This window comes from Phycodurus eques, chromosome 11 (assembly GCF_024500275.1).
Source record: "Phycodurus eques isolate BA_2022a chromosome 11, UOR_Pequ_1.1, whole genome shotgun sequence".
In the NCBI taxonomy this organism is placed as follows: Eukaryota; Metazoa; Chordata; class Actinopteri; order Syngnathiformes; family Syngnathidae; genus Phycodurus; species Phycodurus eques.
Window position 1 is genome coordinate 10,818,544 of NC_084535.1, and position 20,002 is coordinate 10,838,545.

General features: G+C 41.9%; 2 protein-coding genes across 7 annotated transcripts in view; both read left to right on the forward strand.

Moving 5' to 3' along the window:
• zmiz1a (zinc finger, MIZ-type containing 1a) overlaps positions 1 to 13,761 on the forward strand; it is a 179,927-nt gene extending 166,166 nt beyond the window's left edge. For 3 of the 5 annotated variants that reach the window (XM_061690045.1, XM_061690046.1, XM_061690044.1), the window contains 17 exons: positions 1,509 to 1,623; positions 1,703 to 1,914; positions 3,069 to 3,270; positions 3,984 to 4,298; positions 4,823 to 4,999; positions 5,078 to 5,146; positions 5,231 to 5,396; positions 5,776 to 5,917; positions 7,184 to 7,394; positions 7,509 to 7,614; positions 7,720 to 7,880; positions 7,961 to 8,028; positions 8,386 to 8,454; positions 8,533 to 8,819; positions 9,909 to 10,090; positions 10,459 to 10,737; positions 11,080 to 13,760. In XM_061690045.1, coding sequence (XP_061546029.1) covers positions 1,509 to 1,623; positions 1,703 to 1,914; positions 3,069 to 3,270; positions 3,984 to 4,298; positions 4,823 to 4,999; positions 5,078 to 5,146; positions 5,231 to 5,396; positions 5,776 to 5,917; positions 7,184 to 7,394; positions 7,509 to 7,614; positions 7,720 to 7,880; positions 7,961 to 8,028; positions 8,386 to 8,454; positions 8,533 to 8,819; positions 9,909 to 10,090; positions 10,459 to 10,737; positions 11,080 to 11,187 — 2,869 coding nt within the window. In that variant the 3' untranslated portion in view covers positions 11,188 to 13,760. Of the gene's footprint in view, positions 1 to 1,508; positions 1,624 to 1,702; positions 1,915 to 3,068; positions 3,271 to 3,983; positions 4,299 to 4,822; positions 5,000 to 5,077; positions 5,147 to 5,230; positions 5,397 to 5,775; positions 5,918 to 7,183; positions 7,395 to 7,508; positions 7,615 to 7,719; positions 7,881 to 7,960; positions 8,029 to 8,385; positions 8,455 to 8,532; positions 8,820 to 9,908; positions 10,091 to 10,458; positions 10,738 to 11,079 lie in introns of all 5 variants that reach the window. The other 2 variants (XM_061690043.1, XM_061690048.1) reach the window with 2 other exon arrangements.
• A 682-nt stretch (positions 13,762 to 14,443) lies between these two features.
• On the forward strand, positions 14,444 to 19,586 carry ppifa (peptidylprolyl isomerase Fa). 2 transcript variants are annotated; one of them, XM_061691026.1, is made up of 7 exons: positions 14,444 to 14,683; positions 14,766 to 14,796; positions 14,863 to 14,951; positions 16,075 to 16,171; positions 16,787 to 16,862; positions 16,981 to 17,016; positions 18,915 to 19,586. In XM_061691026.1, exons 1-7 carry the CDS (start codon positions 14,540 to 14,542, stop codon positions 19,048 to 19,050), a joined length of 609 nt encoding a protein of 202 aa, XP_061547010.1. In that variant the 5' UTR covers positions 14,444 to 14,539; the 3' UTR covers positions 19,051 to 19,586. The 2 variants fall into 2 exon arrangements, with proteins under 2 accessions (XP_061547010.1, XP_061547011.1); XM_061691027.1 differs by lacking the exon at positions 16,981 to 17,016.
• The last annotated feature ends 416 nt before the right edge of the window (positions 19,587 to 20,002 follow it).

Consider the following 20,002-nt stretch of genomic DNA (forward strand, 5'->3'; position numbering starts at 1 on the left):
TTTTAATCCTGTAGGCATCACTTCGTACACTACACTGTGTGTATGTAGCACAGGGACATCTCCAGACATAAAAACCCACCACTTCCACCACGTTGACAACTTCCCTGAGCAGTCAAGTACAGTACATATGTGTGGCTTGTCAGAAACTAATACTGTTACCTAATGCTAATCTGTGCATCCAACAAAACTCAATGCAGCTCTGCTTCCCGTTTGGCTTCTCTAGTCCAGCAGCCGGACTCCAACCATCACTTGAGAGTGGCTCTGGATCTTCACCCAGCCTAGCTGGTCATGCATGTCATGGGTTGAGAAATTCAAAAGATTTACTTGGTTGTATAATTTCACACTTGATGAATGAGCAGACACTCCAGTGAGCCAACTCTTTACATACAAGCCATTAAAAAAGTATTTTTTTCCATATGTGCCTTTTGAACAATTCAAATTTTCCGTGCAAAGTATATATTGAAACATGCCTTATTCTGCTATTTTCGTCATCTGTTTTTTCAAAGCAAGTGTTTATCTCTGCTAGTTTTTTTTACCACAGCTCGTGATAGTATTGTACTCCAAAATGACAACCTCTAACGAAACCTTTAAAACAATGTTTAGTGGCCAAATGTTGGTTTCACAACATTGCACTTTCATATTTTTTCCAGCATTTTATGTGAATTATTCTCACAAATTTGATTAAATTCTAAAAGTTGACTTAACTTCATTGTGGTGTCTTCCAGGAAGGACTTCATTAAACTATTCTATTGAAGTCAGTGCTTATGTAGTCTTCAAGGACACACAGGATTTGCATTTTTTGGAATGCAGGCAGATTTACTTTGAGGGGTGCTGAGCAGATTTAAGGAGCTGGGGATGAGTGGGGACCAGCAGGGAAGACTTAAGTAATGTTTTTAGAGAACATTGTGTGCTCATGACACTCAATCAAACAGGAGGGTTTAAGTAAAACATACATAAAGAAAAGAAAGGCAGCCACAGTTAGCCAAGAGTCCTGTTTGGGGTCTAAGGAGGATCTTTGGTGTAATGTTGTTCCCGTTGGAGGAAATATTGAACGTGTCATTCATTCCGAGCTCTAACCTCGGAGAGAAAACAAGCTCCTGTCCAAAAATAGCGGCTTCTCCTGCACCCTTGCACTTGGCCACTTGCCTCTCTCCATCTGGATGTTTATGGTGTGGAGCCCGGTGCTCGGATTGTTTTGGACGGAAAATGCTTTGTATTCCGAGCCATCGGGACAAATCTGAGGCCTTTATCAACAAGTCGACATGTTGACGTTTTTCATTTTAAAAGGAGGTGTTTGCTCATCAGCACATACTGTCGCGCACAGGCAATAGTATGAAAGGGAACTTTTCATTGCCCAACACTTTTGACACCTCGTCCAAAACGGTTCCCTTTTTGGGTTGATGTGTTCGTCATACCGACTCTCTATTGGCTACTTCCTGTGCGTGTGTCTTTTGTGTGTGTTAAAAGGGCAGAGTAACATTGGGTTTGTGTTATCATCTATTCTCCAGCGATGGCTCCTTTCCCTATGACTCTGTCCCCTGGCAACAAAACACTAACCAGCCTCCTGGGTCATTGTCTGTGGTTACAACAGTGTGGGGCGTCACCAATACATCACAGAGCCAGGTTGGTCCCCAACATATTCGCATCTGTTCTTCTGTCTGCTTTAATTAAACAAACACGTTTTCCTTCCGATTCAATCCAGGTTCTAGGGAACCCGATGGCCAACAGCAATAATCACGGGGGTAACCCCATGGCGTCGGGAATGTCAGCCAGCGCACCGGGGCTCAACTCTCCCCAGTTCAGTGCCCAGCAGCAGCAGTTCCCCAGCAAAGGAGGCTCCAACCAGCAGTACATGCAGCAGGGGATGTACAGCAGGCCTGGATACCCCGGAGGCCCCGGAGGTTACAGCAGCAGGTAAGAAAGAGCCTTGTTCCCATCCTCTTTATAGGAGGGCCCGCGGGAGCATTTGATTCCCATGCAAAAAAAATACTCATTTCCTGAGTGAATATTTACCGGCGGCACGGTGGCCGACTGGTTAGAGTGTCAGCCTCACAGTTCTGAGGACCCGAGTTCAATCCCCGACCCTGCCTGTGTGGAGTTTAAATGTTCTCCCCGTGCCTGCGTGGGTTTTCGCCGGGCACTCCGGTTTCCTCCCACATCCCAAAAACATGCATAAATTGGAGACTCTAAATTGCCCGTAGGTGTGAATGTGAGTGCGAATGGTTGTTTGTTTGTATGTGCCCTGCGATTGGCTGGCAACCAGTTCAGGGTGTACCCCGCCTCCTGCCCGATGATAGCTGGGATAGGCTCCAGCGCGTCCGCGACCCTAGTGAGGAGAAGTGGCTCAGAAAATGGATGGATGGATGAATATTGACCTCATAAATGAGCTTTAAAAAGTTAATTACATTTAATTTGGTTAGAATATAAGAAATCCAAATCATTTGACCCACAAATGCCTGTAATTTGTTTTTAATAAAACAGGTATATTTTTTATTTAAATAAATAAATTTTGTTTTTTTTATGTGTATTTAATTGTATAAAACTCATTATTAAATAGTCAAGAAACCTTTGATCAACAAGTGCCTGGAATTCTTTTTAATTGTATTTTTATAGATTTCTTTATTCAATTAAAATATGAATATATATATATATAAATGCTCATTTATTTTTTTAATCAAATAAATTTTGAGGATTCCAAAAATATCTAAAGTACAGTTGTTAATACTATATTTTATCTTATATATTTTAATCAAATGTTTGAAAAATATCTAAACATTTATCTCACAAATGCTCTTTTTAAAAATTTATGAAATTAAATTAGTAAAATACAAAAACATTTCTACCACAAATGTTCATAATTTGTAGTGTTTTTTAATTTTAATTTAAAAGAAAAAGAGCATAACTTTCTTGTTTCACTCTGTCACTGTATAACTTTAATATTTTTTTTTATTGCATCATATATTTTCATAAATTTGGGATGGTCCTCAGAGGACTGAAGTGGCCCCTGTTGAGGAAAAAGGTTCCCGACCTGACTTGTACAAAACTTTCATACACATCATTTCCTACAGTTACTCTGGAGGCCCTAATCCGCCTCCTGGAGGTATGGGCATGGCGTCCCACACGCGTCCAACCGGCGACTTTACGCAGCCGGCCGCCGCTGCCGCTGCTGCAGCTGTTGCGGCGGCCGCTGCTACAGCAACCGCCACGGCAACCGCCACCGTGGCGGCACTACAAGAAACGCAGAATAAAGAGATGAACCAGTATGGACAGGTACACTTTGGTTCAGTTTGGTGGTTTGGTTCAGTACAATAGTGGAGTGGTTCTCAAACTGTGGTCTGTGAGCCATAGCACGGGGTCCGCAAAATAATTTGCACTAAATGATCATGTCATATACAGTGGTATTCGAGAGGAGGATGCAGGAGATAGGCTTACATGGAAAAGGATGACGCGCTGTGGCGACCCCTAACGGGACAAGCCGAAAGGAAAAGAAGAAGAAGATTATGTCATATACAGTGCATATCTACATATGAGGACCCGTGTCAATAACTTACGGCCACTTATAAACTCTGATATGATTGTGACGTACAGTATCACTGCATAAATCTGACATCCCTGCACGTCTTTTTTCAAGAATAAAAGCTATTTCTGACTTTTCATGACGACAAAATACATTTTAACGTTATTCCATTGCAAGGATTATTTCTTTCTCAAAACATAAGATGAATTACTTATATCCTTCTTTCTCAAAAATAGGCTACTTTTTATGTCGTATGCCACTTGGCATTACACATAGTAGTTACTGTATGAGGGGTCCTTTGAAAAAAATATTTTCCCTATGAAGGGTCCCTGAAACCAAAAACTTTGAGAACTCCTGCCATAGTGTACCCAACTGAACTGTCCCGCTTGGTGGAAACACATACATGCAAGTAGCTGTTCTCCATCCAAATGGTCAAGACACTCAAGCCTTCTGTTCTTTCCTCCAGATGTGTTCTTCCTTCCAAATGGGTCCTGCTCAGGCCTACAATAGTCAGTTCATGAACCAGCCAGGCCCACGAGGACCCCCCGTTGGGATGAATCCCTCCACAATGGGTTCAGGGATAAACAACCCTAACATGACCGGACCTCCCATCGGCATGACTCAAGCCCGGACCCCTGCAATGGGACCTTTCGGAGGTCATGGCCAGCGGATGCCCCAGCAAGGCTACCCGGGAGGACCTCGGCAAGGCATCCCCATGCAGGGAATGAAGCGACCGTACCCTGGCGAGATGACTGGGCATCCTGCCACCCCCGCAACTGTAGTAAGTAATATACAGTGTTCCCCCGCTACATCATGGTTCTTCATTCGGTATTTCACAGATTTTTTTAAGCCATAAATTATTTTATAATGGTTGCATGTGGCAAGGGAGAACCACAGTCACAGATTACTTTTTAACTCTTTATTAAACCCTGGCAAAACAAGAAAACACATAAACGCGCTGATACAGGAGCTGCTGTCGGCCACAGCTCACGCCCAGATAGTCACACGCAGACTCGCTGACATCACATGCCAGTCCAGGCAAATATGTAGCACACAGATTTTTATATCCCTTTTATGGTTGCAATTTATTTGGTGTGTTTAACTCATTTTACAATGTGCTCAAAAAGTGTGTTTTAATAAGTGTAAATGTGATTAAACTGTGTGAAAGGGGTAAAACTATCCCCAAAAAATGCTTTTATATGGTCTCTTTCATGGATTTTCACCTATTGCGGGTGGGTCTGTAACATATCCCTTGCGATAAACAGGGGTTCACTTTCTACTCATTGCTTGAATGTCCTTCCCTAGGCCGGGTACGGGGGTCAGTATGGCCCTAACAGTCAGTTCCCGCCACAGCAGGGACAGTACCCGACTCCCCACGCTTCTAGACCCTTACCTTCACCCAACTACCCGGGGCAGAGGATGCCTGGGCAGCAGGGGCAAGGACAGTACCCACCTGGCATGCCCATGGGCCAGTACTACAAGGTCCGATTCGACGCCGCCCATTGTCGATGGCAGCAAAGGATGATCTTCAAATAAAACATATCAATATTTATTTTGCAGCAAGAGCCATTTAACGGGCAAAACACAAACTTTTCGGGTGTCGGATACTCATACGGGCAAGGAAATGGGGTAAGTTCTGACTTAGTGTCTGAATTAAGGCAAGTTTCTGAATGGATTTCAACTGATATTTGTCTGTTTTCTTGTTTTCCACAGCCTCCCAGGCCTAGCAACTACCCCCACTCGCCAGTACCTGGAAACCCCACACCGCCCATGACGCCCGGAAGTAGTATTCCTCCGTACCTGTCGCCAAACCAGGACGTGAAACCCCCGTTTCCACCTGACATGAAACCAAATATGACAGCACTTCCGCCCCCTCCATGTGAGTTCACCATATTTGCTAACATTAGTGGGTAATCACACTATAAAGCAATATAACTCAACCAGCCCTTTAAAAAAAGAATGATAGTATAATATGTAATATATAATATAAAATATGATAAAAATATAACAATATATACTGTAGCACATATTTTATATTTATGTAATATGAACACAAATATATGTGTAAATATAAATGTAGTAGTGTAAAAAAAAAGATATGGAGATGCACGCTTTTCAAAAAAAGTCAAAATGTAAAAATGTTGTCTGGGGTTGACTTCTTCTCTCAGTGGAGTTAATCCATATATTTTCAATATCTATGACTATATAATATATAATAAATATTAAGTAAAAGTTGACTTATTATTTCTGGCTCCCAGCTATTACCAACGAGGAGCTGCGGCTGACGTTCCCGGTCAGAGACGGCGTGGTGCTCGAACCGTTCCGCCTAGAGCACAACCTGGCCGTAAGCAACCACGTCTTCCACCTCCGGCCCTCTGTCCACCAGACCCTCATGTGGAGGTAACGCTGTCCCTCTAAACACCATCTAGCAACAGGAGATCCTGCTTTTTTTGTGTTTCGTTTCAGTTGATTTTTACCAATATGATTGAAAATCTGAAGTCCGTTAGGTTAAACAGAACCAACAGAGAGAGCAGACACCTACAAAATCACTGAGTTGAGCATCTTAATTGCTAACATATGGTAAAGTCAGAACTCAATGTAATAAGATCATACACAAGCACAACACCTCGTAACTTAATCTGATAAAACAAAATAAACATGTTTTTTTTTAAAATGCTGCTAAATGGTAAACGTTAACCAGATCGGGAATGGAAAATTGACTTTTAATTTAATTGCTTGTATCCACAAAGTTGAGTTTCTAGAGTGCCTGCCCACCCATCAAGTAGGAAATTAAAATAAATCTTTTGTTAACTGCCTCTTTTCAAAAATGTCTGGAAGTGAACCGTTCTGAATTCCACCGCTTTGTGACATTGCAATGTCATTATTGTTGTTTAGCTAAGTTGTCTATATATTGTATATATTGTTGTATTTGTGTTTGGCAATGTGTCCGCTTCATGCGCTGATCCTTAACACTAATTGACGAGTATAATTTGGCGGCTTAGTGATGAAGTGCTGCCTCCACTTGGTGAGAACACAAATGCTGGTTTTACTTCATCTTGAATGGGGCTCGCCTTTTGTCTTCAGACTTTGTGCTGGTTGAGAAAAAGTAGCCGCTCGCCTAATCTCAACGCCCTATCGCTGCCACCAGTCGTCATGGTAACAAAAGCATTGGCTCATCTGCACGAGACAGAACTGCCCCAAAACCAAGTGATTTAAAGTAGATGTTAGATGTAGTGAAAGTCATCATCCCTTGTGTGTTTTGATTAAAGAATGTCAGAGTTTTTAGTAAGACAACTGTGAGCAGTTTTAAATTGTGGGGGGAAAAATGCAATATATGTCTCTTTTAATATGAATTGATGTGTTTGCGCTTGACATATTAGTGAAATATCTGTAAAGCCCTCATCAAGGCCTTTAATTTGAAGTATGACTCGATGTGATTTGTTGGATATTTATTTTTGGCCTCATTACTTGAAGAAAAACATTTTGTGTGTTTTGTTTGACTTTGCTGTGTCTTACAAACTTTGATCTGTAAAAAGCCAAAGAACCGATATAGTATTTTTGTGCTGATTTGTGCCTGTAAGAGCGATAAATGTGTTGCAGATGGAGCTGAAACTGATGAAAACTTTGTCAGACGTCGTAAATATTGCAAATCCGTCTCCTCCGCAGGTCAGACCTGGAGCTACAGTTCAAGTGCTACCACCACGAGGACAGGCAGATGAACACCAACTGGCCGGCGTCGGTCCAGGTCAGCGTCAATGCCACGCCCCTCACCATCGAGCGTGGCGACAACAAGACCTCCCACAAGCCCTTGCACCTGAAACACGTGTGCCAGCCGGGCAGGAACACCATCCAGATCACCGTCACCGCCTGTTGTTGCGTGAGTGTGGCTCGCTATCTGGGGAGAGACCGTATTTAGTGGGACAAAAACATCAGCTGGTGTGAGGATTCAAGTTTAATGGATGTGTGTTTGTGTGCGTGTATTGCTTTGCAGTCGCATCTGTTTGTGCTGCAGCTGGTCCACAGGCCATCTGTGCGCTCCGTCCTCCAGGGGCTTCTAAAGAAGAGGCTCCTTCCCGCGGAACACTGCATCACCAAAAGTACGCCGCCGTGTGTTAATATCTCAATTACCCCTGACACCTGCTGCTCTTTACGCTTCCACTACGTTTGAAGACGCTTTTCACAATGGTCGTCCCCTTTTGCAGTCAAAAGGAACTTCAGCAGCGTGGCCGCCTCGGCGGGCAGCACCACTCTCAACGGGGAGGACGGCGTGGAGCAGACGGGCATCAAAGTGTCGCTCAAGTGTCCTATCACCTTCCGCCGCATCCAGCTGCCCGCGCGAGGGCACGACTGCAAACATGTGCAGGTTTGTGGATGTCCAAAAACTGTTGATAGAAATAAACAAATGAATGTAAGTGGTCGTGATGCCTTTTGTGGTGTCCACAGTGCTTCGACCTGGAGTCTTACCTGCAGCTAAACTGTGAGAGAGGCACGTGGCGGTGTCCTGTATGCAAGTATGTCGACATGTTGTCATATTGTAAAGGTGTTTATCAAAACAACTTGGTCAACTAGATGCCTTCCTTTTTCCTTGAGAGAAAAAAAATGGTAGTACCTGTAATTAACTCATCTCGCTATTGTTCAACCACAATCAATATTATCTTACATTATGTTAGAAATGATTAACATAGAGACTGACGTGTTTGCTCCACAGTGTTGTTTAACTTTCAGGGAACTACTATTAGTTTCTCCCAGTCTGAGTAGAGTTGTACAAATAGATTACAGTTGATTGAATAAATGCCCAAGGCCACTAGATGAGAAAATTCAGTAAATATTAGAAGAAGCTGTCTAATATCGTGTTTGCCTCCTTGCAGTAAAACAGCCTTACTAGAAGGTCTGGAAGTGGATCAGTACATGTGGGGGATCCTCAATGCCATCCAAAAGTAAGTTTGAACGTGAAAACATGCTATGTCACGTTAAGTACGTGGTTTTAACTAGCCCATTTCCAATTCAATCGTCAGTTCAGAGTTCGAGGAAGTCACTATCGACCCGACGTGTAGCTGGCGCCCGGTGGCCATCAAGTCTGAGCTGCATATCAAAGAGGACCCCGACGGACCGCTGGCTAAGCGCTTCAAGACCATGAGCCCCAGTCAGATGACCATGCCCAACGTGATGGAGATGATCGCCCAGCTGGGGCCTGGAAGCGGGCCAGGGGCAGGCCACGGTCCCGGACCCGGTCCCGGCCCTTATCCCCCGCACCACCCCGGCCAACATGCCAGTGGAAATGGAGGCGATTACCCGGGAGCAGGTAATGAAAAAGTGCTAGGACCTGCTGCTTGCATGAATAACACCACAAGTGGCATCACTAGAGGGAGTTTTATGCTGCATTCCAGAACACTGGCAAGTTGGATATTTCTAACCTCTACTTCACTAAGTTGCCCACGAAAATGGACTAGATGACCATAAATGCAGATTGTACCTATATTTATTGGTTTTACTAGTAGATATCGGCATTTAACACACTTTGTTGCGTGCTATATCGTATCAGCATGAAGTCATTATTAACTCTAATCCTCATTAGCTGTAAGTTGTGTATTTCCAATTTCCCAACAGTCTCAGATGCAACATATATATAGATGTCTATAGGATGAAAGAGCAACTATGTAAAATGTGTAAAGCTAAATATCGTCGCATCTCCAATACCACTACTTTTCAGGAAATCAAGAATACGCCATCTTGCTTGAGTTACCAAACATAATATTGCTGTTATATTATATTGCCACACGGCTCCAGCAGAGCGAGGAAAAGGCGGAGTTTTACAGCACTTTTCAGACGGCTTACAAACGAGTTAATAGATATGTACTCAAGCTTTTATTCCAACACTTTAAGTTGGTCAATAATGTGTAAAAATAGCAAGACAACAGGGGCAGACCAACAGTATTGGTTTGTGAAACAAATGACCATATTTGGACATATGAGGTTTCCGCCCGACAGCGAGGATTTGCAATTAATATACAGTGGAACTTCAAAAGTCAAAAACTTCCAAGTTGTTTCCGTGTCAAAACAATATTTCACATAGGGAATAATATGAAGTGCATAAATTCATACTAAGCTTGAAATGACATAATTAGAAAACCTTGACTAACTCTACAGGCGATGTGTTTAAGTTTTAACATTTCTAACTGTCATACAAGCGTGAAAAAGAAGTAAACCACTGTAAAATACAACTAAAATTAAGTCCCCCGTGAAGATGCACGTATTGGAGAGGAAAGAGGAAGTTGTTTGCACATCGATACTGTCATCTAGTGATGTTTTAGAGGGGTTGCTGACACATCGACTGAAATTATACAGTAGAAATGCCACAAGGTCATTAAAGCTGTTTGTTTTGGTCCTTGAGGCAACCCTTACCACAGCCAAGGCAACTTTGACTTCCCTCACGGAAACCCATCTGGCGGAGGAGGAGGAGGGGGTCCACCTATGAGTGACTTCATCCATGGCCCGCAGCTTTCCCACCCGCCAGATGGGCCTGGCGGTCTTCTGTCCCAGGACAAGCCCCTCAACCACGCCATGAACGACTCCGTAAGTAGCGCTAATGAGACTTTGCATTCACGTTTAGAATAACTGAAGCTCAGAGGCTGTGTGTTTGAAATCGTTCACTCATTCCCTACTACTCGAACAGCACAACAAAATGCTGAACTCATTATATGGTAAATAGGGAGTCGTTTCGAACACAGCCGTAATAAAATGAGAGGCTGAGATTTTGGTTTGTGGGCCGAGGAAGCACGTGTGCGCTCACATGCTCGCCATAAAATGTTGCAGCTGTATGTGTCTGCTCATCGCAGCTTCCATTTTCAAGGCCCTGGTTCACATTATCACGGTGGGACTCATTTCACTTTTCCCCTCTCTCTACATCCCTCTCTCCATCTGCTACCCTCTGTCTCCCGCAGATGTCCCATCCCGATCCGTCCCATAACTCCATGCAGCCCGGCTTGCATGCTTCTCCCCTCTCCGGCGGCCAATCGGGGCCTTCCTTGCATCACGGCGGCGGCGGCGGCGGCCAATCGGGGCCGCCCTTGCATCACTCCGGCGGTGGCCCGTCGTCGTCGCAGCCGCCTCGCCCGCCGCCGCCGCAGCCTCAGCCGCCCGGCCAGAACGCTCACCCGCACGCCGATCTGACGTTTAACCCCTCGTCAGATGGCGCGGACATGCCCGAACCTTCGCTGGATGTAAGTGTGCGTGTTTGTGTGGTCACCCAAAGAACACACAATGTTTAATATGGGGAAGAAAAAACAGTTAAAAAGATGCTATTTAAGATTACACATATTCATACATGTGTTTGGGATATTTTGTTACGGTACAATGAAACCAAGGTTGGAACTTTATGGCCATAACACCACCGATGCTATTCATTAGACCCTCAATGGCTACGTGTTAGCATTAAGCCAGCAACAAAGTCAGCCGAACAATGTCTCATATCTCCATACTTTTCACCCGCTTAATTTGTGTTGCAAAAGCCTCATTTCACTAATAATTAACCCCCTTTCTTTTTTGGGGGGGGTCATCCACAGCTGCTTCCCGAGCTGGCCAACCCAGACGAGCTCCTCTCGTACCTGGATCCTCCTGACCTTCCGGCCAACAGCAACGACGACCTTCTCTCCCTCTTTGAGAACAACTAACCTCCCACCGAGCTCTTGTCCCCACTTCCTCTTTTCAACCTCACCTCACAGGGGGCACGGCACGTGTTTGACTGTCCGGTCCACAGACACGTCGCGCACCTCCCACTTTGACACTTGAGACTGTATCCCATGCGCACACGTGCACACTGTCTTTCTAGAAATTGTGCTGCATGGGACGGAAAAAAAAGGGAAGGGAACGCCGCTCATCCCTGCACATGTTTTTTGTGTAAAGATTCCACCAACAGCATCCACGGCCACGTTGGCGGGCACAAAAAAAAAAAGGCCGATATCATGCATATGTATATAGTTGATATACATGTCTATGATACCTTATCAAGTGTGCAGCTATTATTATCGTCACCTGTAAATGACAAAAGCCAGGAGACAAGGAAAAGCTTTTTGTTTGTTTGTTTGTTTTTATATCTGAGCATGATTTGGCTTTTGTGAGAAAAACAAATCTTGTATATGTGTGTGTGTGTTTTTGTCCCCTTTTTCAAACGTGTTCTTCCAAGACGGTAGCACATGCCACGACCTTTGAACCCCCAGCCCAATGCCACCCCCCCCCCAAGAGTGCACGCGGTAAATGAAGCGCACGACCTCGTTATAAGGACGAGTAGTTGTGCAGTGTGTGTGCGTGTGTGTGTGCATGCGTGGTCATCCTGCCTCCAGCATATGTACAAGCGAGGAGGAAATCCACCGCAGTGTTCTTCTTCCACTCCGCAGATGTTCTATTTATTACGATCTCTCACTCTTCCAAATCTTTCTTTTTTGTTGCAATTGTGCCAATGCATCCAGTTGATTGTTAATCCAATCTATATTTATTGCTTTAGGACACATCTGTCGTTGTTGTTTTTTTTTTTTTTACATCGTTGTCATTTTATGTGCTTTTTTTCCCCCCTCTGTCCCCTGTCACCAAAGCAGATATTTCCTCTATTTTTAACTGTATTCGAACGCAGCATTTGTCCCCTTTTTGTGTGTGTGCACGCACAACTGTTGTATATACCCTTTGTGAATATTTAGTGACTGTGCAGTGCTGTGCCCATCTATTACTGTCAACTAGACATGGTACTGTGTGTCACAGACACACACACAATCCTACACATTATCCACATTCTGTGCTCACAAACCCACTTCCTGTTCCAAATGCACTCTGGCCTTGTATTGTTTGTGTCGGTGTACATTTTGCCCACTCGTCATCCTTTTATTTTTGTTATTTTTGTTTTTAAATGTAATGTGTTGATATTGTGTCTAAAAATTGTGTAAAAGCAGCTTAGAGGTCCAAATTTCTCCCGCCCCCAAAAAAATATAATTGGCTACTTTTAAACGCATACGCAAATGCATACATTTTGTGTATTTTCACCACAATTTGATTAAGTTAATTATTTTGGATACTCTTGACAAGTTTGATGCAGTCACTCAAGTATAAAATGTACTTTGTTTTTACCCCGAGTTTTTTTTTTTTTTTTTTGTAGTCCCTTTATACGCAACCAAATATGATTTACTTGTCAAGTATTGTTTTTCGTTTCAATGTAAAACGATGCACTGCCACATTGGGATGTTCGCTACACAGTCATGTTTGAATCCAAATTGTACTGTCCACTTCCAGCCAATGAGAAGAGAATCCATGTACAGTAAAAAGAAAAAAAGAGAGACGAGGGCGGATTGCTAGGGCGTGACTGTGAGGGGATGCACATGCGTGTGTGCGCGTGTGTGTACATAATGTAAATGACAAATAGAGACCCGTTAACAGAAATGTATTCATTTTTCTCCAGAGGGAGTGTGCATAGTGTATTTAGAATTTGTAAAGCTTGCATCCTCCTGTCAGACATCCCAATTGGAAACATGTTTGACAATCGCAGACCTCGCTAACCTCGCCTGTTCATTTATATGTAAAATACTTTATGTAAACCCTCGATTGCGTTGGGGGGGGGGGGGGTCCCAAGACACAAAATACATTTTTTTCCCTTTGTGTTATTATTCTGTGTATTTCTCTATGGCCTGTGTACTTTATAAAGGTGCTACAAAATGATTCACACCCTTCATTAGGACTTGGAGAGGAATCTTTAGAGTTTGTAAAAAAAGAAAATCATACTAAAATGTCCAATTTATAGTTTTTATGCAATTTGGCAAACAACGCTATATAGGTACAGTCTGAAGTGATTGGCACAACAAGTGGCAGTTGTCTTTCTCTCTCTTGGTGTTTGTACATTCAATTATGTACAATCAGTTCATATTGGAAAACTGGTCAGACAAACATTGTGATTTTTAGTCTTGCAAATCTGTATGTAGTTAGATGACGTGACATCCTAATATTTATCTAATAAATATGTATTCCGATGAAACACAATGTTGGACGTGCCTCTTGATACTCAAATTTAACCATTTCCAAATGTAATATTCACAGGAAATAAGATTTAAGTATTAGTAGAGGCTTGAATAGTCACATTATGTCACGGTAAGAGAAGCTGCTTATTCCATTATTTCAAAGTCATGGTTCCTAGAAGCTGCACAGTTAAATTTAAGAAAATAAATAAAATCTCCAAGGTATACAGTGTTACATACCACATTACAAACTACACAACAACATTGAGACAAGGTTGTTAAATAAATGCTAATATTGATATCAATTATGACTTAGGTGTTACTATTGGACATAATGCATCAACGATGGTATTCAACCTTAATTAAAAATATTAAATATTATAAAATGTAAAGGCAAGTATTGTACTTGCTCCATTATAAGTTATGTAAAAATCAGTTATTTAATTAAAATGAAGTCATGCAAATATTGTATTATTAGGGGTAGTACTATTTTAAAATAAGTCAAAATGTACAATTACACTTTTTTCTTTATTTTTAAACTTTTGTAAAAACTAATTGAATAATGATTAAATACATATTAATTTGATCACACTATATTTATTTTATCTTCTTTTACTCCTACTAAACATGGCATCAATACTATTAATACTATTTTTTTTTTAATCTGATGCAATTTAAAAAAAAATTAAAAACGCAAAGTAAATTTTATTTATATGTGAAGCACTTCTCAGAGGGCTCACTAAGTACATGGTTAAAATACAAAGTACATATATTTCTACTAAAATTGTAGTACAGTATGCATACAACTTATTATAATTAGTTTCATTTTAAGTAAATTGATATTTGTAGAAATTAAAAATAAACCTTATGGAATTTTCAAAACGCTCCTGCACTACCCGATTGCCCCACTTTGTGGCGTTGTTATACTTCCACAACCTATCAAGCCTGCTCGACGTCACACGTGAACAAAGCGCGGCACCTCTGTCCTGGAAACGTGCTAACGTGCTAAAGCTAACAGCTCGAAGGTCCGATGTTCGTCGTCAAAAAGCGAATCAAATTCAGCCCGCTCGGCCTCGCCATGGCGAGGCTGCTCTCGTCAGGTCCCGCCGAGAACACTGTCGTGTTTCTGGACATCGAGGCGGACGGTGAGCCGCTGGGGAGAATAATCATCCAGGTAGCTGTCTTGTTAGCATGGTTAGGCCATGTGGAGGGCGCCTGGAAACACGGTGTGCTTCATTTGCTGTTTTATCTTACAGCTTAATGCAGACGTGGTGCCAAAGACTGCAGGTAAAAACAGCATCATTGAATAATTCTAGGAGTGTTCAAACTAATAGACGTGTTTGATTTCATTAGAGAATTTCAGAGCTTTGTGTACTGGAGAGCATGGCTTTGGCTACAAGGGGTGTGTGTTCCACAGGGTCATACCACAATTCATGTGTCAGGTCAGTTCACTGCCACACTTTTAAAAGTGACTTTTAATCATGTTTCTTATTTATGTGTGAATGCTGAAGGCATTCACAGTTTCAATATTCATTATCATTATTATTCTCCCCACTTTTTTGACGCACACATTTTTTTGACCGATTCAAATCATTCCATCTTCAACATATTCCAAAAAGTCATGTGAGGGGAGGAACTATTTCTCTCATTCCAAAAAATCCCACATCCAAAAAAATTCTAAACGTTTTATATTATTCTGACACTTATTTGCTTCTTCCTTCAATATTTCTCAACAGATTCAAGCCATTCCAATGTCAACATGTTCAACTCATTCAAGCCATAATGTGAACTATTCCCATTCTCAAATTTTTCAAAAAAGGCCGAAATTAATTCATTCATTCATTCATTCATCTACCGTTCTGCTTATCCTCACTAGGGTCACAGGCGTGCTGGAGCCTATCCCAGCAATTAGCAAAAACGAGAGGCGGGGTACACCCTGAACTGGTCGCCAGCCAATCGCAGGGCACATAGAAACAAACAACCATTCACACTCACATTCACACCTACGAGCAATTTAGAGTATTCAATTAACCTACCCTGTATGTCTTTGGGATGTGGGAGGAAACCGGAGTACTCAGAGAAAACCCACGCAGACACAGGGAGAACACGCAAACTCCACACAGGCGGGGCCGGGATTTGAACCCCGGTCCCCAGAACTGTGAGGCAGATGTGCCGTCGCCTGAAAAAAAATATTGTTTTTCTTTACATTCAGAATTCACCTCCAATTTTGACATTCCTTGACGGATTATTCAGCTCGTTTCCATTCCCAAAATGCCCCACATTTTTAAAAATAGGAGCCAGAAATCCAAAATATTGACATTGAACTCCAGTTGCCGCATTTCTTGATCTCTTCGAACCATTCCAACTTCAAACTGTTCGCCTCATTCGACGTCCTTTTCTATTATTCAATATTGTTCCACATCATTCCAAACATATAATTCCGTGTCATTCCATATCATTTCACATGCTTCCATATTTTTTCATTCTGCATTTCAGCATTCACACACGATTTCTCCAGCAATTGCAATCTCTTTTGTCTGCAATGACGCTGTTTGTGACTCACAGGGAGGAGATTTCACCAAACACAACGGCACCGGAGGGAAATCTATATACGGAAAAACCTTCGATGATGAAAACTTTAAATTAAAACACATCGGAGCAGGTGCGTCTCACACTTTTACTTTTTATGAACTTTGGTTTCTCTGGAAGTCAAGCAACGCCCACGCTTTGTTGCCATTCATTCTCTTCCAAATGTGTGTACAGTGAAACCCCAGATATTCAAGGTTAGGCAAATTCACCTATTCGCTCCTTTTATATCAATAATACAACTAAACAATACAGCCTAACAGTAATAGTATTGTTTTGGCTCTATCTGGCGCCATCTTGGTGCTGAGGAACTGTTGAAGTGAGTTAAGGAGCTTCATTTAGACAAAGGTAGTCATTTACTGCCATCTTGGGGCATCGCAATTACAGTACAGTATAAAGGAGCATCCATTACTTGCAGATTTTTTATAGTCACTGCAAGTTACAATACAAGGAAATAAGTCACATTACTTTTCATTTTATGTGCTTTATATTTTCTTTACTGTATATACCTGTATGTCCGCTAGATGGCAGTACTGAATTATCCTTCACTGTAGTTGTCAGCTATTTGCAATCACCAACTAAATCGCCTACTTTCAACGGTGGGCAAATTAAATACAATTGTGGGGTAAGAAATTATACTTATATAGTCATATATAAACTTAAACATTGTGCTTGTTTTCATTGTGCGCAGGAACTCTATCAATGGCCAACTCAGGCCCAAACACCAACGGCTCCCAGTTTTTTATCAGCACCACGAAAACCTCATGGTAAAATATAATATATTGTTCAATATATTGTTAACAAAACCCATTAGTTCATTAGTCACTGGACTCTTCATTGGGTACATTTAACAGCAAATCACCCCAGTATACCTTCCCTTGTCAGGAGTTACGCAATGATTGCAATGCGCTTGGATTATGGGTAAGTTGTCAGATGTTATAGCTATTTCTTTATTGAATCAGATCTTTGTTTGTTGTTAATCATCAAAGATGGATGAATAGAAAATACAGGGATACATGCCTGCAATTACGAACATGATGCCATCTCTTGTAACATCATAAAGGAACACAAACATTTGTGGTATGTACAGTCTACTGTATACAGTACACTCCCTTCCAAACGTGTTAGAACACTAAGACCAGTTCCCTTATTTTTTTTGTTGTAGATTCAAAACATTTAGGGTTGACGTCAAAAGATGAATATGAGACAAAAGTCTTCTATTTCCAGGTATTTACTGGACATCTGCATCGGATACACGGCTTAAAGGATATGCATATTTCATTTCAACTCCACCCAATTTTAATGTGAGCACGTCTGCGCTTAGTATCAGATTTGGGTTTTGCCTGTGTAACCAATCTGAAAACCAGAGAGCTGTGTATGGGTGAAAAACAAGCAATTGTGAAGTTGAGAGAAAATGGAAACTTAATCAGAGCCATTGCACACACATTGATTTATAACCAGTACTGCCATTTGGAATGTCCTGAAGAAGCAATAAACCACTGGGGTAGTATGTAACAGAACCTGTTAGATGAAAGAAACGAACAGCCGTTGATGACAGAAACAGTTTATGATCTGTAACAGAAGACCCTAAAACAACTTAATGAAATCACCCACAAAGTCGCCTCCGGAGGGCAGGACGGAAGGTACAGATGCTACACCAGAAGATGCAAACCGCTCATTAGCATCAGAGGAACACCAGGCTGGAATTTGCCATAAAGTACAGCGATGAGGCTAAACAATTCTCAGGGAAGGTTTTATGGACCAAAGAGACAAAAAAAAAGCAAAGTATCTGCTCATGTTTCACAACATACTGTACAAGCTCATCTGTTAAATAGTAGAGGCAACATCTTGGCTCGGGACTCATTCATCTCCGTTGATAACACGATGGTGGCAGCACCGGAATCAGCTCAGAAGTCTACAGAAACGTTTTGTCTGCTAATTTAAAGAAACTGTTTTGGAAGAGTCTTCATCTTGCAGCAAGATAATGAGCTAAATTACCCTGCCAAAACAACAAAGGAGTTCATCAGGGGCCGGAAGTGCAAGGTTTTAGATTGTCCAAGTCAATTTCTAAACTTAAACCCTATTGAGCATTGAGCAGTTTTACTTGCTAAAGACGAGATGGCTATCTGTTCCAATGCCTCTGAAAAACGTGGTTTTCCTTTACAAATAATGTCTTCAAAGGTATCCAACCCAGAGTTAAATACAGCGGTGCCTTGATTTAAGAGTGACCAGACTTAGTAGTTATTCGTTATTTTTTTTGCCTTGCTTTGCGAGCAAAAATTTGAGATGAAAGTGCTAAATGGTCGCAGCGAACTCAGTTCACTTCATAACAAGCAGCACTTTGGCAGCTAGTGAACAATTCTTCAAAAAACACGAGGCTTCAAGCTGTTTATTGCCACTCCTAGTTGACGTTTACTGTAAAATTAAACATAAAACAAAGAACTGCACATATTTTTAAACTAACCACATAACTTTGCATTTGGACTGTCCACTAGCTTAATGCTAACACACATTGCAAAACCCCATAAACGGCATAAATAGTAGCATTGCTGTAGCGTTGTTATAAGCAATGGATATTTGAACACAAGCGGTGCAGCAACACGTGTAGGTAGGTAATATAACAATACTCATTGGCATATATTCTTTATTGTACTCAAATGTACTTTACCCAACTATATTTAAATTCCCTATTAGAAGCCAACCTTCAATTTTGTAAGTTTATTCCCATAAATCCCCGTCAATTTCCATGGAAAGTTTCCAACTTTAAAAATTCACGGACTTGCGCACATTGTAATCAGATTGCTGTGTTTTGTCGGCAGGCTGGACGGCAAGCACGTGGTGTTTGGACGGGTAATGTCAGGTATGGACGTCGTCTCTAAAATGGAAGCGTTTGGTTTACACGACGGCGGTGTGATCAAGAAAATAGTCGTGGCGGATTGCGGGCAAGTGAAATAGATTTCCAGGTGGGACTTGGGATAAAAGGACTTCTCCGAATTGTTTGCATCTTGTGTGTCTTCTTCGCTTCATTCGTCTCGTGTGTTGACAAGTCCAAGGTGGTCCTTTTTAGTTCACATCTTCACATTGTGCATTTCCCCCGCCACTTCCTGCCAAATAAACGTCCGATGTTCCAGCTCTCCGAGGACATTGGCTCGTGCCCCCGCTGCTTTGCAACCTTCCTGGAAAACAGCCAGTGGCTTTTTTTAGACACCATCGCTTCCTCTCCATCCTAGCAGGAAGTGACATCAGATGACATCTACGCGGGGGGGGGGGGTCACAGCTCATACGAGAGGCCAAGCGCTGCTGCTGCTTATCAAGCTGATACTTTATGAAAGTAAATAATAGAGATGTTTTTTACCCACATACCCCCAACCCCCAATAAAAAACATCTGCACCCTGACCTTCCACCATCGTTTGTTTGCGTTCTCACGTTACACAGTTGCCGCGGGGACGCTGGCACGTTGTTCCAGCTTGAAATGTAACAAACTTGAATTTTGGGCCCCCACCCACTGGAGCTTTTAACATGACTGGAATGCATGGAAACTCAATGACATCGTTACTGATGCTTTGTTTTTCGAGCCCGTAGAAACATCCACTTTGGTCATGTTTTTATTTTTACTGTTATATTGAATAAGATCATTAATTTTTGCTGTTCTTTTTTTCTTCATGCAAGATACATGCAATACACTTTCACAAATGAGCAATGGTACTTAGTCATAATAATACACAATGCAATATACATGAAATTCAATTAAGTGTATCTCTGCAGTGAAACATTTTCTGAAAGTTTGTTATAATGCTAAACAACATATTTATCTAATACATTTTCATCACTGAGTGACACTTTGCCATAAGGTGGATTGCCACAAAAATATACTGGTATATTTCTTGGGCTGCAAGCTTATAATAG

Excerpts from the sequence above, each read along its gene's own strand:
- ppifa (XM_061691026.1), top strand. The coding sequence starts at position 14,540 with ATGTTCGTCGTCAAAAAGCGAATCAAATTCAGCCCGCTCGGCCTCGCC. Across the intron at positions 14,684-14,765 it reads TGGGGAGAATAATCATCCAG|CTTAATGCAGACGTGGTGCC; the intron begins GTAGCTGTCTTG and ends TTTATCTTACAG. Across the intron at positions 16,172-16,786 it reads ATTAAAACACATCGGAGCAG|GAACTCTATCAATGGCCAAC; the intron begins GTGCGTCTCACA and ends CATTGTGCGCAG.